Raw genomic sequence first — 16,278 nt, 5'->3', positions numbered from 1 at the left:
GCTGATAGTATGATCCATGAACATCTGAAGCATAGCCTGCGTCTGGAGCTCTGTTCCAAACACTTATGACAGCTGCAGCACATATGTCCCTAAATTGAAGTTAAAGGCACCCTTACACTTCAGAATATTTACCAGTTTGGGAGGAGGAGAATTATACACTCTCAGAGAAGTCCATGAGTCACTGATCTGGACATGGTCTGTGCTAGCAGCAGCCCATGACAGTAACTCGTGCAGAAATACAACAGGTGGCCTCCTGCTTGCCAGAAGAGACTGAATCACTTGCACGATGTGAAGAAACATTTCAGAACTACCTGTCATCGGTGGGGAAGGAAACTCATTGGAAGGAGGCATAGTTAGAGTAACAGCAGTGGCGTAGGAGGTAAAGAGCAGGTGCACACTAATCTGGAGGAACCAGGTTTGATTCCCAGCTCTGCTGCCTGAGCTGTGGAGGCTTCTCTGGGGAATTCAGATTAGCCTGTGCACTCCCACACACACCAGTTGGGGGACCTTGGGCTAGTCACAGCTTCTCGGAGCTCTCTCAGCCCCACCCACCTCACAGGGTGTTTGTTGTGAAGGGCAAGGAGATTGTCAGCCCCTTTGAGTCTCCTGCAGGAGAGAAAGGGGGGATATAAATCCAAACTCTTCTTCTTCTTTTTCTATGTTCACTTTGGTCTCACAAGAACCTTTATTCTTTTCCGCTTCTCAAGGACTATCACTGTGCCCAAGAAGATTCCAAAGGTTCGCAAAATATAAAATAACTACTGTATGCACAGGAATCTAATGGCAGCAGACGGCTACTAAATATCTGTTCTAATTGGTTACATGCAGCACAGACAATTAAGCCTGACATTAGCTGCAAATCCTGAAAGGCTTAATCATTACGCTTTCTCTTTGAGCAGCCAGAAATTGGACTTCCTGGTGGGGGAACACAGTACTCGGGACATCGCTTCTCGCTGGCACCAAAATAGCGACTTCGCTAGAAGTGATCTTTGAACGTGACTTGCATCTCTCGACAACTGACTGAGATGGAATGAAATGCAGATTTTTCAGAACCAGATTCCCCAGAGACATAAATCTTTATCACAACTTTAGCCGGGCAGTCCTGCAACAGAAGCAAATGGTTAACACACAAAAAAATACAACAAAGAAATAAACCCGCCAGGTGTTTTGTTCAATCCGATCAAAGACACCATTACCGGAATTTGCAAATTGACTGGGGTGTGGACAAGAACTTTATCCTGATTACAACTGAATGACGAAGAAGAGAAGCGTTTGGATTTTCACCCTGTTTTTCTATTCTGCAAGGCAGGGGTGTCCAACTCTGGTGCTTCAGATGTTCATGGACTACAATTCCCATCAGTGGCCAATTGGCCATGCCAGCAGGGGCTGATGGGGGTAGCCAGTCCATCAGGCTATCTGAGAATATGAGATGGTTATCCTCTTGACAAAAGGAGTCTCAAAGCCACTTACAAGCTCCTTCCCTTCCCCTCTCCACTAGGGGCACCTTGTGAGGTTGGTGGGGCTGAGAGAATTCTGAGAGAACAGGGACTGATCCAAGGTCACCCAGCCGGTTTCATGTGGAGGAGCGGGGAAACTAACTCAGTTCACTAGATGAGAACCCACCATTCATGTTAAGGAGCGCAGACTCAAACCCAGTTCTCCAGACTAGAATCCACCACTCTTAATCACTATACGGCGCTGGCTCACACTAATCGCACGTCAAGCTACGCTTAAGCCAATTAACAGGAGCGCTGGCCTCTACCTAGAACTTATTAACCAATAAGGAAGTTTCCAATACTGGCTACCACACCTCTTCCTCTCCCGCCCCCGTGCTCCACCATATCAGAGATGACATCCCGCAAAGAAGAGGAAGAGTTTGGATTTATATCCCCCCTTTCTCTCCTGCAGGAGACTCAAAGGGGCTTACAATCTCCTTGCCCTTCCCCTCATAACAAACACCCTGTGAAGTGGAAGGTGCAGCCCTGAGGAATAGAATAGAATAGAATGGGAATAGAATAGAATCTTTATTGGCCAAGTGTGATTGGACACACAAGGAATTTGTCTCCGGTGCATATGCTCTCAGTGTACATAAAAGAAAATACATTTGTCAAGAATCATAAGGTACAGCACTTAATGATTGTCATATAGGTCTAGTAAGCAATCAGAAAACAATCAATGATAATAAAACATAAAATGTAAAATCATAAAAATAAAATGGGGAAATGTCAGCACAGGCTATAGTGCTGTTAGTCGCCATAGTGGGAGGAGATAGGTAATAGGAATGATGTTAGAAAAAAAGTAGTGGTACCGAAGTAAATTCATCCATAAATAAAATATAATAAATAGTTTGACATTATCGAGGGAATTATTTGTTTAACAGAGTGATGGCATTCGGGAAAAAACTGTTCTTATGTCTAGTTATGTCTCGAGCTCCGAGAAGCTGTGACTAGCTCAAGGTCACCCAGCTGGTGTGTGTGGGAGTGCACAGGCTAATCTGAATTCCCCAGAGAAGCCTCCACAGCTCAAGTGGTAGAGCAGGGAATCAAACCCAGTTCCTCCAGATTAGAATGCACCTGCTCTTAACCACTACGCCACTGCTGCTCCAAATGGGCAAGATCAATAACTGAGCATATGTATGTATTCTGGGCGGCCCCCACTTTGCAGAATTGCCAGCCTGAGGAGGTCTGGAAACCCTCCTGGCTGTCCGCAAACTGTCCAAAATTGAATTATTCAGAAGGGTTTTCTTTAATAGATAATATGGCGGGACCACAACAAATGGTTCGCTGCGATATAGGAACAGGCACAGTGGACTATACTAATGTACATATTACATACTGTTTCTGTATGATGCTAATGCACAGTTTCTGCATCGCTGAATTTGTCATGTTCACAGCTTTTGCTTTTTCAGTTCTGCTGCAGATTTCTGCGATCCAAACCCCATTGCTTTGGTTATTGGACGTCCCACCCTGTCGAGGGTCTGACACAATCTGCACTGAATCACAGAGAAAGGGGCTCTATAAATAATGTAAATAAAGCAAACAAGTGTTGCTTAAGCTTGCTTTTTAAAATGTTGCTGACGTGATCCACGGATGCGACAGAAATCACATGCAGCCAACCACACATGCTTTGAAAGTGGATTATCAGCATGTGGCAGCCAAGGGAAAAGATGTCTGAGACATTAAACCAAAATGGGAGGTTTTAAACAGGTAAGGCATTGAGAACTGCTGCTTGTAGAAGTGCCGCTTTCGAAGGTTAGCGAGCTCCTATGAATCAGTGTTTCTGTTGCAAGAACCAGCTTAGAGCAGGGCTTCTTGGGTGCTTACGATGACTTCACCTGCATCTCACACGCTGCACTGCAAAAGCCACGTCAGGCTGCTGCACATGACGCTTTTTCTTTTGCAAGCTGCAGTTGAACATTTTGCTTTACTGGCGTCAGTTGGCTTTTCGCATCTCGATGCTCCGGTCCGTTCCACCCGGTGCGGCGGGGTAAGGCCTAGTTTTGCAAACCCTTGGAAGTTAATAGCAAGGGTGGCTTACTTCCAGTCGCGAGGGGAAACTCACACAGGCCACAGGGGGAAAAGGGGCTCTGCTACAGAAGGAGCCAGGGCAGATGAGCCTACAGTCCTCATTCAATACCTCCTGCAGCAACCACACCAACAGACGTGGTTCTCTCGCAAGTTATTGTTAAGAACATAAGAACATAAGAACAAGCCAGCTGGATCAGACCAGAGTCCATCTAGTCCAGCTCTCTGCTACTCGCAGTGGCCCACCAGGTGCCTTTGGGGGGCTCCGCGTGCAGGAGGTGAAAAGCAGCGGCCTTCTGCCTGCTGCTGCTCCCGAGCACCTGGTCTCTTCAAGGCATTTGCAATCTCAGATCAAGGAGGATCAAGATTGGGAGCCAGAGATCGACTTCTCCTCCATCAATCTGTCCAAGCCCTTTCTAAAGCTATCCAGGTTAGTGGCCATCACCACCTCCTGCGGCAGCATATTCCAAACACCAATCACACGTTGCATGAAGAAGTGTTTCCTTTTATTAGTCCTAATTCTTCCCCCCAGCATTTTCAATGCATGCCCCCTCGTTCTATTGTTATGCAGGACGTGAACACTGCCCAGCTATACAAGAACCGTACAGTCCCAAGAAGTATGAGACGCCTCCCTCCCTCCACTCAAGACACGGAAAGACAAACAGCAGCATCGCATTCAGGGCTGGGAACTGGTGGGAAGCACAGGAACAAGCTGTACCTGCGGGGACACTTCAGCATGGAGGACAGAAGGCAGTCCCCACCCCCACCCGAGATCACTGTCCCTGGCTTTCCATACCCCAAGGCAAGCATGAAAGCAAAGGTACACCATCACTATCACCATCAAAAGTAAAGGAGAGTTAGCTTACAGATCGTTGCGGGGGGGGGGGGCTTCTGTTCGCTTTCCTTCCCCTTCCCCCGTGGATTAGCTTATCCAGGAGGGGTGGGGGAGGGAAATAGCCATTACACAGATTCCCACCTGAAAAGAAGACTGGGGCTGTTGCAGGTGTTGGGAGGCACTCAGTCAAAATGAAAAGAGGCACGAATCCTCAGAACGGGTCAACGAATAAATACTTTTAGCAACCCGGAGTCCCCCTCCCTCCATTGCATACTGACACTGAATATATGGTGGAAGAGGGGGAGAAAGGGAATTCATATAGAGCAGGGGTGTCCAACTCAGGCGCTTCTGATGTTCATGGACTACAATTCCCATCAGCCCCTGCTGGCATGGCCATTGAACTGAACTATCATCTTTATGTAAAACAGAGTACAGAACGGGGAAGATCTAGGGCAGGGGTGTCCAACTCTGGCTCTTCAGAGGTTCATGGACTACAATTCCCATCAGCCCCTGCTGGTTGGCCATGCCGGCAGGGGCTGATGGGAACTATAGCCAATGAACGCACCAGAGTTGGTCACCCCTGGTGTATAGGTTTAAACTGGGAGGAAAATCCTGTGTCCTCTGTTCTGTATCAAGTTGTGATGGAGGGGGTATAAAGAAGCAAGAATTTTTAAAAGGGGAAGAGAAGGGAAACACGAGAGGGGGCGCCAGAGTCCTCAATTCCTTGGGTTGCCAACTTCCAGATGGGACCTGGAAATCTCCCGCCTACAGACATCAGTTCCCCGGGAGCACAGGTGTCAAACTCACAGCCCTCCAGATGTTGTGGACGACAGTTCCCATCATCCCCTGCCAGCATCCTGCTGGCAGGGGATGCTGGGAACTATCAGTCCTCAGCATCTGGAGAACCTCGAGACACCTGTGCCCTGAAACCTTCAGACAACTCTATGAGATACCATTGTGACAGGCCTTTTTCCCCTCACTAAGAGGATGACACAGCCTCCTCAGATTTTGGGGACCTCAGTTCATTTTGTACTATAAACCTTCCTGGCAGCCTCCAGGTGCCCTGCAGGTAGCGAGCGTATAGGCTTTGAGTCACTGCTGCGAAGTCTCTTTCATGGCGCACAAGGAGATTATGGAGATCGCGGAGGCTGGATTAATATATGAACCAGTTAGAAGATTTATTTATTTACAGGTTGGCATTAAAGGAACAAACTAGCAGCGCAGGTCTCCAGGTAGACTAAGCGGACACCTGGCCGAGGCACGAAAATGCAAACTGGTGATGCCCTCAGAGAGCAGTCAGAGATTTCAACAATGCTTTCAGCTACAAACAGGCTTTTAAGGAAAGCCCTAGGTTGGATCCTCTCTCACAGGCAGGAGTCCACTCACACCAGCCTGGCCTTTCCCCGGAGTCAGACTCAACGGGACTCGGTCTTCTCATCCCCAGAGACAGGGCTAACAACTGCGCCCTCCCACAGATGAGGTTCAACCACTCTGCCTCACTGCCGGGCAGAGCCGCTCTTTTTCCTGAGCCAGACCTGACCTCTCCCACTCTCTAGCCTCCTGGGCCGCCTCCAACATTTTATCCCCCTTCTCAAAGGTGATGGGATGTTGGAGCAGCTCTCCTGGGGGATTATCTGAGTGGCAGATTTTCCCTTTGGGGGAAGGACAACCACCAGCTCATCACAATCACAGGTGTTTGGGAAATGCCGTCTGCAACATCTTGCCCCTGCAAGCAGAGCCCAGCTCTGGGTCGGGAAATACCTGGAGATTTTGGGAGTGGAATCTGGGGAGGGCGGGGTTGGAGGCGGGGAGGACTTCCAGGGGGTATGCCATTGAGTCTACCCCCAACGCAGGGTTGCCAGCCTCCAGGAGACAACTGGAGATCTTTCAGAACTACAGCTCATCTTCAGAGTTGACACCCTCCAGGTGGTGGCCAGAGATCACCTGAGATGACAGCTCGCCTCCAGATAGGGTTGTCGAATCCAGGTGGTGGCTAGAGATCTCCTGGGATTACACCAGATCTCCAGGCAACTGAGAACAGTTCAATGTACTGTTCAAAGTTTTCATGGCCAGGGACAACTGGCTGTTGTGGGTTTTTGGGGCTGCGTGGCTGTGTTCTGGTGGTTCTAGCGCCTAACATTGCAACTGTTTCTGTGGCTGGCATCTTCAAGGGCATCCCACAGTTTCTCTCTGGGGCACAGAGATAATTTCCCTTGGAGAAAACAGCTGCTTTGGAAGGTGGAGCCTATGGCGTTACACCCCACTGAGATCCCTCCCAAATTGCAGGCTCTGCCCCAACATCTTCTCCTAGGCGCAGTGGTGGCAAACCTATGGCACTCCAGATGTTCATGGACTACAATTCCCATGCTGGCAGGGGCTGATGGTAATTGTGGTCCATGAACTATCTAAGGCTCCTCGTCAGAGAGCAGAAGAAGATGAGCTGGGAAATCTCAGCATCTCAGACCCTGGAGATGGGGCAGCCCTACTCCACGTGGCCCCAGTGGCTGGCGTGAGGCTGGTGAGGGCCCTGGGGAGGTGGTTTGGGCACAAAATTCTCAGGGATGCAAAATTTCAAAAGGAAAAAAAAAGAAGGTAGCCAAAGTAAATAAAAAACAGCGTGCCCACCCCCCTCACACAGTTGCCCGAACTTATCACCTACCCCCAATCCCAACTCCCCTTCACTGCCAAAAATCAGATGCAACATCTCCATGGCCATAGCCGTGCTTGTGCAGAGCGCGGCAATGTAAACAGCAACAGGAGTGTGCGCATCATACCATTCCCTCAGTTAATACGGGGATCACTGCTGACCGTATGATAGAGGGCGGCTCTGCTTGGCGTGTGGTGAGGGTGACCAGAAAACCGCTGGTGGGAATCTAAGATAAACACGGTGACAGAGCAGACGTTTATTTGGAGCCAGGTGCTGTGTACATTTCGGGAGCACTTGGTGTTCTTTCTCACCTGTCCCCTTCCCTTGCTTCCTGTTTTGTCATTATTGTATGCAAAATGGCCGCAATTTGTGACTGACGGTTAGAGACGGTGTCAAATGTAGCTGCCTTCTCTTCACCCTGGACTTTGTCTTGACCATTTTGACTATTTGCTTCTCAGGCTAGCAAGCAAAAATATTTTAATGCAAAAACCAGATCCGGACTAGAGTTAGCACGGCTTTCCTGCATTGCTTTCGTGCCTTTCATAAATGCATTGCTGGCTCAGCAGTACAGGAAAGTTTAGGGGCCCTTTTGCGGGTCTTCACCTGCTATATGATACGCAACCTTCCAAGTGTGCAAACTGTGAATGAAACTTTGAAAGTCAAACAACGAAAGGGCAGAAGGAGGATGCCCTGTTTCCAAAAAGAGCGGGGAAAGTCTGAGTAACCTACTAGCAAAGCATGAGAGATTCCAATTTAGACTTCAGTCCTGCCAGCACCGTTAATTTAGAAAGATTCCAATTTAGATTTCAATTCCTGCCATTGATAAATTTGCACAAATTAAAACCAGGTGATTCTCAACACATTTGGGCAGACTAACATTAAACGCATTTCATGATAATTGGATACATTTTTTGTACAGGAAATGCTAATATGTTAACTGGGGAGGGATTCTGACAGAGGTGTCCAAACTCTGGGGCGCCCAGGATGTTCCATGGACTAAGATTCCCTAAGGAGCCTGGTGGGATCATGTAGTCCATGAACATCTGGGGAGCCATTGTTTACCCTGGAACCAGGGTTCACTACTGGACTGCTGGAAGGTGCTCTGACAGCCAACATGGATCAGGGGGGCAACACTCGCCTCCCCGTCAGAGCGCTGGCACCACCACACCACCTCCGTGGTGATCTGGAGGATGCGCAACTCGGTGGTATACCATAGAGTATGGGCGAACGCCGTCTCCAGACAGGAAGGGCCTCCCTGCCCACACACACACACTCGCACACCCCGCCTACCTTCTTGACGGTGCGCGGCGCCTCCGTGACGGTCCCGTCGGGGCTGACCAGGGCCTCCCCCAGCGGCCCGCCCGCGCCCCCGTCCCCGGCCAGCGCGGAGGGCGGCGAAGGGTCGCTGCGCTTCATGGCCGAAGCCTGAGGCGCTTTGGGGGCCGCTGGGCTGGGCAGGGGCGGGCAGGGCCCGGAGCCGCCGCCGCCGCCGCCGCCGCCTCCCCCCGCGGCCTTGTCGAGGGGCCCGCCCAGGTCCTTCAGCTCCACGGCCGGCGGCGCCGCCACCCGCACCGACATCATCGCTGCCGCTGTCGCCGCCTCCTCAGACGGTCCGTTCGGCGAAAGCCCGCAGCCCTCGCCGGCTCCCCTCATACAAGCGCGCGCGCGCTCGCCACGCCCCCGCCGCCCGCCCCCGAAGTGTCACGGGACGCCAGAGTCCCACGCCCACCGCGGCGGGCCGGAGAGGGCGCCCGCGGGAACTACCGCTCCCGGCAAGCAGTGCGGTGGGAGAGCCGTCCGGCAGAGGAGGCGGAGAGGCGGCCCCGGGTGGTCTTGGGAGATGTAGTCCTCAGCCTTTATTTCCCTCACACATACGCTATATATATATAACTAGGATGGCTAGATGAGACTCCACCGCCGGGTTGGGAAATGCTTGGAGAACGGAGGGGGTGGGGCCTAAAGGGGGCGTGGTTTGAGGGGAGGCGGGCCATCATGGTGCATAGCCCGCCTTCCAAGGCAGCCATCTTTAGCTCTATTTGGTAAGGTTGCCAACTTCCAGGTATTTGGTTAGGTTGCCAACTTCCAGGTGAGGTGTGCTAGGTGGTGCATATTTCTGCAATCTATTATTATTATTATTATTATTATTATTATTATTATTATTATTGGGTTTTTGCACCACTACATACATAAATACATACATACACACACACACACACATATATATATACACACACACACACACACATATAATTACATAAGTTATATATATGTATGTGTGTGTATATATGTGTGTGTGTGTATATATATATATATTACATAAATTATATATATGTATGTGTATGTATATATATGTGTATACATGTGTATGTTATATATATATATATTATTAATGAAAGTAATGTTTAATCGTGTAATAAAGTTTACCACAGTAAACTTTTATGCTTCTGCCAGAGTAAACATAAATCTCATTAAATCTAAATATGTTTGCTCTGAAATGCAAAAGTGTGTGACTTACACGGGCAGACTTTATTACGCGAATAAAAATGACTTATGACGAATAATTACTGATGGTAGAAACACATGCCGACCCAGCACACTCCGAGGCAGTGAATTCCCCTGTCGAGTCAGGAGGTTTTCCCTGATGTTTAGGTGAAATCTGCTCTCCTTCACCTTGACTCCGTTACTCCATGTCCTAGTCTATGAAGCAGCAGAAAACAAGCTTGCTCCCTCTTTGACACGGCATCCCTTCTAATATTTAAACCTGGCGATCATGTCCCCCCCTTAACCTTTGCTTCTCCAAACTAAACATCCCAGCTCCCTAAGCCTTTCTTCGTAGGCGTGGATTCCAGACCTTTCACCATTTTGTCTGCCCTCCTCTGGACACGTTCTGGATATGCCTATTTCTAACGTTTGGGGGTGCCTTCTGGTGACCCACTAGGGTTTTCAAGGCAAGAGACATTCAGAGGTGGCTCACCATGGTCTGCCTCTGCATAGCAACCGTGGATTCCCTTGGTGGCCTCCCATCATGGCATGGGTCACACAAGTACTAACCAGGTCTAACCTTGCTTAGCTTCTGAGATCTGATGAGATCAGGCTAGCCTGGGCTATCCAGGTCAGGCATCTAAGGCATTTGCTAAGCAAATGCCTTAGCAGACCAGGTGCTCAGGAGCAGCAGCAGCAGAAGGCCATTGTTTTCACATCCTGCGTGTGAGCTCCCCAAGGCACCTGGTGGGCCACTGCGAGTAGCAGAGAGCTGGACTAGATGGACTCTGGTCTGATCCAGCAGGCTAGTTCTTATGTTCTTATGTTCCCTGCAAAGGCTGCTCAGAAGAAGACCCCAGAGATCTTCTGACAGCTGTTGATTAGTGGGTGCATGGGCGGGGGGGGAGCATTGAAAGCAGAAGCCGGCTGGAAGGGATGAACAGGGTGGACCAAAGGCATTTCATTTTTCCCCGGTTTCTCCAGGACCTGAAGTGTGGTCAGCAGCAGCAGCAGCAGCAGAAGGCCATTGCTTTCACCTCCTGCACGTGAGCTCCCAAAGGCACCTGGTGGGCCATTGCGAGTAGCAGAGTGCTGGACTAGATGGACTCTGGTCTGATCCAGCAGGATAGTTCTTCTGTTCTTAATGTTTAAAATGTAGCATTCTTTACAAATACCATGTGGAAAGGTGCTTATGTGCTCCTTTCTCAGTGGGGAAACTGAAATTCAGAACTAACTCGAACGGCTAGGCCATGAACCTAACACTTCGAAATAAAGGGCCTAGGCCCGTGGTGGCGAACCTATGGCGCTCCAGATGTTCATGGACTACAATTCCCATCAGCCCCTGCCAGCATGGCCAGTGGCATCAGGCATCTAAGGCATTTGCTAAGCAGCATGGCCAATTGGCCATGCTGGCAGGGGCTGATGGGAATTGTAGTCCATGAACATCAGGAGTGCCATAGGGCCTTCTAGGTTCATACTCTTCCCATGGAACCTATCTGGACAGAAGAAAATTTGCCAGGCGAAGAAAGCTATCTCAGTGCCACGCAGGAGCTTGGGAATTACACAGAAACTCATCCTCAGGGTGAGTGGTCAATGAATGGGCAGGGAGGGGATACATACATGTCTGGAGATATGGAGTTTAGCATTTCTTATCTTTGCCTAGAGCTTGTTTCAACTGTAAAATGCAAGGAGAAATTCTTGCGGAGTTCAGCAGCCTCAGGCTCGGCCATGGGAAAGGCCCTCCGATTATTCAAAACCCTTTCCCATCATTTTTGCCCTCTGGGCATGGCTGATAGGGCAGCTGGAGCTCTTCAGGTAGGCCTCAATTTGTGTTGGTCCCAATGCAACCATCACAGAAATGCAACAGGTGAGTATTGAGATGCTCTCTTCAGTAGGTTGCAGTCTTTTGAGTAAAGAAAGGTGAGACGTTTACTTATTCCAAGTGACAAGTGAAAACTTTGTGCTTAAAAACCTCCTGGTTATCTTTCAAAATTCTTTATTTAAAATCAATCTAATTCTTGAAATAAGTAAACACAAAAGACTCACTATGATACAAGATATACTTGCATAGAGGTATGAATCAGAAACGGAAATATATGCCTATAACTCCTTGTCCTATCTAAAAGTTAAATTTTGGGGCTTCACACCAAAGCCCTTTCAAAAAGTTTAGATAAGGGCCAGGTGCTATGCCAGATCTTGTAGGGATTGAGAAAAGGATTCGCGGCGTAATCACAAAGCCGCGTGTGCAAGCATGGAATGCTATAAGAACATCAGACCAGAGTCCATCTAGTCCAGCTCTCTGCTACTCACAGTGGCCCACCAGCAAACCAAGACAAGGATTCTCATGCTACTCTAAGGCCTCTTCTCCACATATAGAATAATACACTTTTTTACAGTAACACAGAAATTATTAATGCCCTGCCCCAGGAATGTCCGGACGCTGATGCGTGCCCATGCAGCCCCATTGGCGCTACGCCACTGTTTGAATCCCACCACCATGGGAACCTGTTACTAAAATTTTTGGATCCCACCACTGATTAGGATTGTAGAACTCTTGAACCAACCAGAAATCCAAAAACACAACTGAAGCAAAGGATAAGTATTAAAACGACGCAAAGAGCACACAGCAGGCTCCTGCTTACACAGCAAAGCGGGGCGCATGATGGTCCCTAGACCGCAGCCCTACATCCATTTATCAAGCTTATAGCTCTGAGAAATGTTTTGTCCAGTGTCAACCCTATTATCTGTGCAAAAAGGCCCTCTTGAATAATTCAGGTTTGCATTGTTTGCAGAAAACCAGGAGAACGGGAGTCTTCCTGACCCAGTTGGAACCAGAACGCTGGACTAGATGGAACTCCGAATGGCTGCGGAAGAGCTCCCCATGTTGATAACTCACAAGCAGGTGCCAAGTAGATTAACCTTTCTGGGACCTGAAGCTTTACTGTTGGGGGGGAAGGGAGAAGAACCACACCTCGGTGCTCCTCTTGGTAGTTTTCTTTGAAGACAGACTCCTTAGAACAGTGATGGCGAACCTTTTCAAGACCGAGTGCCCAAACTGCAACCCAAACCCCACTTATTTATCTCAAAGTGCCAACGTGGCAATTTAACCTGAATACTGAGGTTTTAGTTTAGGAAAAACGGTTGGCTCTGAAGGCGTCGTTACTTTCGGAAGGAAGCTTGGTGGTAGTTGTTGGCTTTGCTTTGAAGCATCCATGCAACTCTTTGAATGGGTGAATCACGACCCTAGGAGGGTTTACTCAGAAGCAAGCCCCATTGCCAGGCAGCGAGGCTTACTCCCAGGCAAAGAATCGGCAGCTTTAGTTCTTAACATGAAAATCAGTGAAGTTGCTAACGAAGCTTAACAGGGTTACCTGCACTGCTTCCCCAAAACTAGGTATTAGCTTTAATTCTAATGTCCGGAGGCCAACACCCCAGGCCAGCCTAGATGTGTGTGGGGGGGAGTGATTTTTCACCCCCCACATGATGAACTCTGTTTGTGCATGCCCACAGAGAGGGCTCAGAGTGCCACCTCTGGCACCTGTGCCATAGGTTCGCCATCACTGCCTTAGAATCCTAGAGTTGGAAGAGACCCCCAAGGGCCATCAAGTCCACCCCCTGCCATGCAGGAACACACAATCAAAGCACTCCTGACAGACAGACGGCCATCCAGCCTCTCTTTAAAAAACCTCCAAAGAAGGAGACTCCACCACACTCTGAGGTAGTGAATTTCACTGTCTAACAACCCTGACTGCCAGGGAGTTCTTCCTAATGTTTAGGTGGAATCTCTTTTCCTTCACCTTGAATCCATGACTCCTGGTCTTAGTCTCTGGAGCAGCAGAAAACAAGCTTGCTCCTTCACCAACATGACATTGTGAATTGCAGAAATTCAAACACCCATCATCATCCTCGGCTTTCCTTCATTTTGTTTAAAACACTCTTCCGTCTTCCTCTAGTCGTGAAAGGGGGGGGGGGGGGAGATTGGGAGGGGCCTCAAAAGAGAAATAGCCGAGGCCCCTCTTCATCTAAACCCGGCACTGGTGTTATGCATTATACAAGAAGCGTCAAATAATTCCAAAAATGGTACAAATTCAAACAGAGAGAATCGTCATCAGGTGCTGGTGAATGCTGACGGGTCACGCAAAATGTCGTGGCATGTCACCTTTGACACATATGTTGTGGTGGTGGTGATGGCCACTCACCTGGATAGCTTTAAAAGGGGCTTGGATAGATTGATGGAGGAGAAGTTGATCTCTGGCTACCAATCTTGATCCTCCTTGACCTGAGATTGCAAATGCCTTAGCAGACCAGGTACTCAGGAGCAGCAGCAGCAGAAGGCCATTGCTTTCACCTCCTGCACGTGAGCTCCCAAAGGCACCTGGTGGGCCACTGTGAGTAGCAGAGCTGGACTAGATGGACTCTGGTCTGATCCAGCAGGCTCGTTCTTATGTTCTTATGGTTTTGCCATCACTGTTCTAGAATGTTTTTATCCCAGCCTTCCTGTAAGGAACTCAGGGTAGAGCAGGCAATCCTTCACGTCCCCATTTTGTCCTCACTTCTGTCCTGCGAGGTAGGCTGGGCAGCGTGGGAGCGACCCCCAGATCAGCCAACAATCTTTCTGGGAAGGAGAGTGAAATGTTGCATCTCCCTTACCTTAGTCCAGCATTAAAACGTCACACCTCCCTGGCTGTGTGTGTATCAAGATTCAGACTGTTTTGCTGCAATCTTGTCACGGCTCTCCCTCTCGCTGGCTGGCATGCCCACGCGATCGTCTTTTATCAGTCTGCCGAAAGGACAAGTCCGAGGTTTTCAAGGGTTGAAGGAGCAGCAGGAAACCTTTTACCATTCTCTGGTTAGGCTGTTATATCCAGACAGAACTGCCCATAGTCAAGTGGAAAAAGCCAAGAGAATATTATGCTAGCCAGATTAATGCTGTATGTATTTTTTGCAACCTGTCTTGGCCTTTTGCTTTTCAGTCATTGAGAAAAACCAATTTTTAAAAAAGTGGGGAAAAACCCCCCAAACAGTGTGGTATAGTAGTGAGGGCAGATTTTGAGAGACCCAGGTTCGAATCTCGACTTGATGCTTGTTGTGCAACATTGGGTTGGTGACAAAGGTTTCCACATCCCGCTTTGCCACCAGTGGGGGGTTGGAGGGTGGAGTTACCAGATCCAGGCTGGAAGACTCCTGGAAATTTGGGGATGAGGCCTGGGGAGGGCAGGGGTACAAAGTCATACAGTCCACCCTCCAAAACATCCAGCATGGTGTAGTGGTTAAGGTAGATTCTAATCCGGAGAACCAGGTTTGATTCCCCACCCCTCCACCTGAGTGGCAGAGGCTTATCTGGTGAACCAGATGTGTTTCCGCAGTCCTACATTCCTGCTGGGTAACCTAGGGCTAGTCACGGTTCTCTCTGAACTCTCTCAGCCCCACCTACCTCAAAGGTGTCTGTTGTGGGGAAAGGAAGGGAAAGAAGCTTGTAAGCCCCCTTGAGTCTCTTTACAGGATAGAAAGGTGGGGTTTAAATCCAAACTCTTCATCTTCTTCTTCATATTCTCCAGGCGAACTGAAGAACTATCTCTATTCCTGGCTGTCGCTATAACCTCTGGCTATGAATGCCACCACTTAATTACTCATCCGGTAAAGCATTTCTTGTAATCTATCCTGTACCTATTGCCCATCAACTTCACTGAGGACTCCCAAGTTCTAGTATTATGGAGGAATGAAAAGAATCTTTCTCCACCCTGTGCAGAATTCTTCATCAGATGCATGAAGCAGGGTGTAGTGGTTAAGAGCAGGTGGATTCTAATCTGGAGAACTGGGTTTGATGCCCCACCCCTCCACCTGAGTGGCAGAGGCTTATCTGGTGAACCAGATGTGTTTCCGCAGTCCTACATTCCTGCTGGGTAACCTTGGGCCAGTCACAGTTCTCTCTGAACTCTCTCAGCCCCACCTGCCTCAAAGGTGTCTGTTGTGAGGAAAGGAAAGGAAAGGAGCTTGTAAGCCCCCTTGAGTCTCCTTACAGGATTGAAAGGTGGGGTTTAAATCCAAACTCTTCATCTTCTTCTTCATATTTCTCCAGGCGAACTGATCGCTGTAGTCTGGAGTTGAACTATAATTCCAGGGGATTCCCCAGGTCCCACCTGGAGGTGCTCATCCCTACCAAACTCCTACCTTTATGGTCATCTTTGGCTACCTTGCTTCAGGTTCTGAGCAGTGGTGGGATCCAAAAATTTTAGTAACAGGTTCCCATGGTGGTGGGATTCAAACAGTGTCATAGTGCCAATGGGGCTGGGTAGAACTTTGATAGAGGCGTGGCGGGCATTCGAGGCAGGGCATTGCTGGAGTGGGGCTGTAGCAGGACGCAGCTGCTGCGTGATCGCTTAGTAGGAAGCTTGAATGCTGGCGCAGGCACCCGCCTTGCACACCGGTGCACCTCACCGCTAGACTTCTGCTTCTAAGTTCTGCGGCTACTGCTGAGGAGAGAGTAACTAAGGCAAAATCGCGTGGCAAAACCACCAGTTAGTAAGCCTCTCTAAGCGCACACTTCATCAATGTTAGTAACCTACTCTCAGGAACCTGTGAGAACCTGCTGGATCCCACCTCTGGTTCTGAGATTAGACAGGCCGCAAACCAGGATGAAGTCTTCTCAGTTGTGGCACAAAAGCCCTGGAACTCTTTCCCCGGGGCAGATTCATCGATCCCTTCCGCTGTCTTCTTCCGCCAATGCATGAAAACTTTTACGTTTCCGATGACATTCCCTCAGTAATCCCACCTTCCTCGCCAATGTTTTA

At 49.1% G+C, this 16,278-nt stretch overlaps 1 protein-coding gene across 1 annotated transcript in view; it reads right to left on the bottom strand.

Annotated features, from left to right (window-relative positions):
- The window catches only part of AHCYL2 (adenosylhomocysteinase like 2), a 133,957-nt gene extending 125,273 nt beyond the window's left edge, over window positions 1-8,684 (bottom strand). The window contains exon 1 of the mRNA XM_048499943.1: window positions 8,297-8,684. Coding sequence (XP_048355900.1) covers window positions 8,297-8,659 — 363 coding nt within the window. The 5' untranslated portion in view covers window positions 8,660-8,684. The remainder of the gene's footprint in view (window positions 1-8,296) is intronic.
- Window positions 8,685-16,278: the final 7,594 nt, after the last annotated feature.

Source organism: Sphaerodactylus townsendi, linkage group LG06 (genome assembly GCF_021028975.2).
Source record: "Sphaerodactylus townsendi isolate TG3544 linkage group LG06, MPM_Stown_v2.3, whole genome shotgun sequence".
NCBI lineage: Eukaryota > Metazoa > Chordata > Lepidosauria > Squamata > Sphaerodactylidae > Sphaerodactylus > Sphaerodactylus townsendi.
The sequence above is the reverse complement of the archived record's forward strand: the minus strand, read 5'-3'. Positions and strand labels throughout refer to the sequence as shown.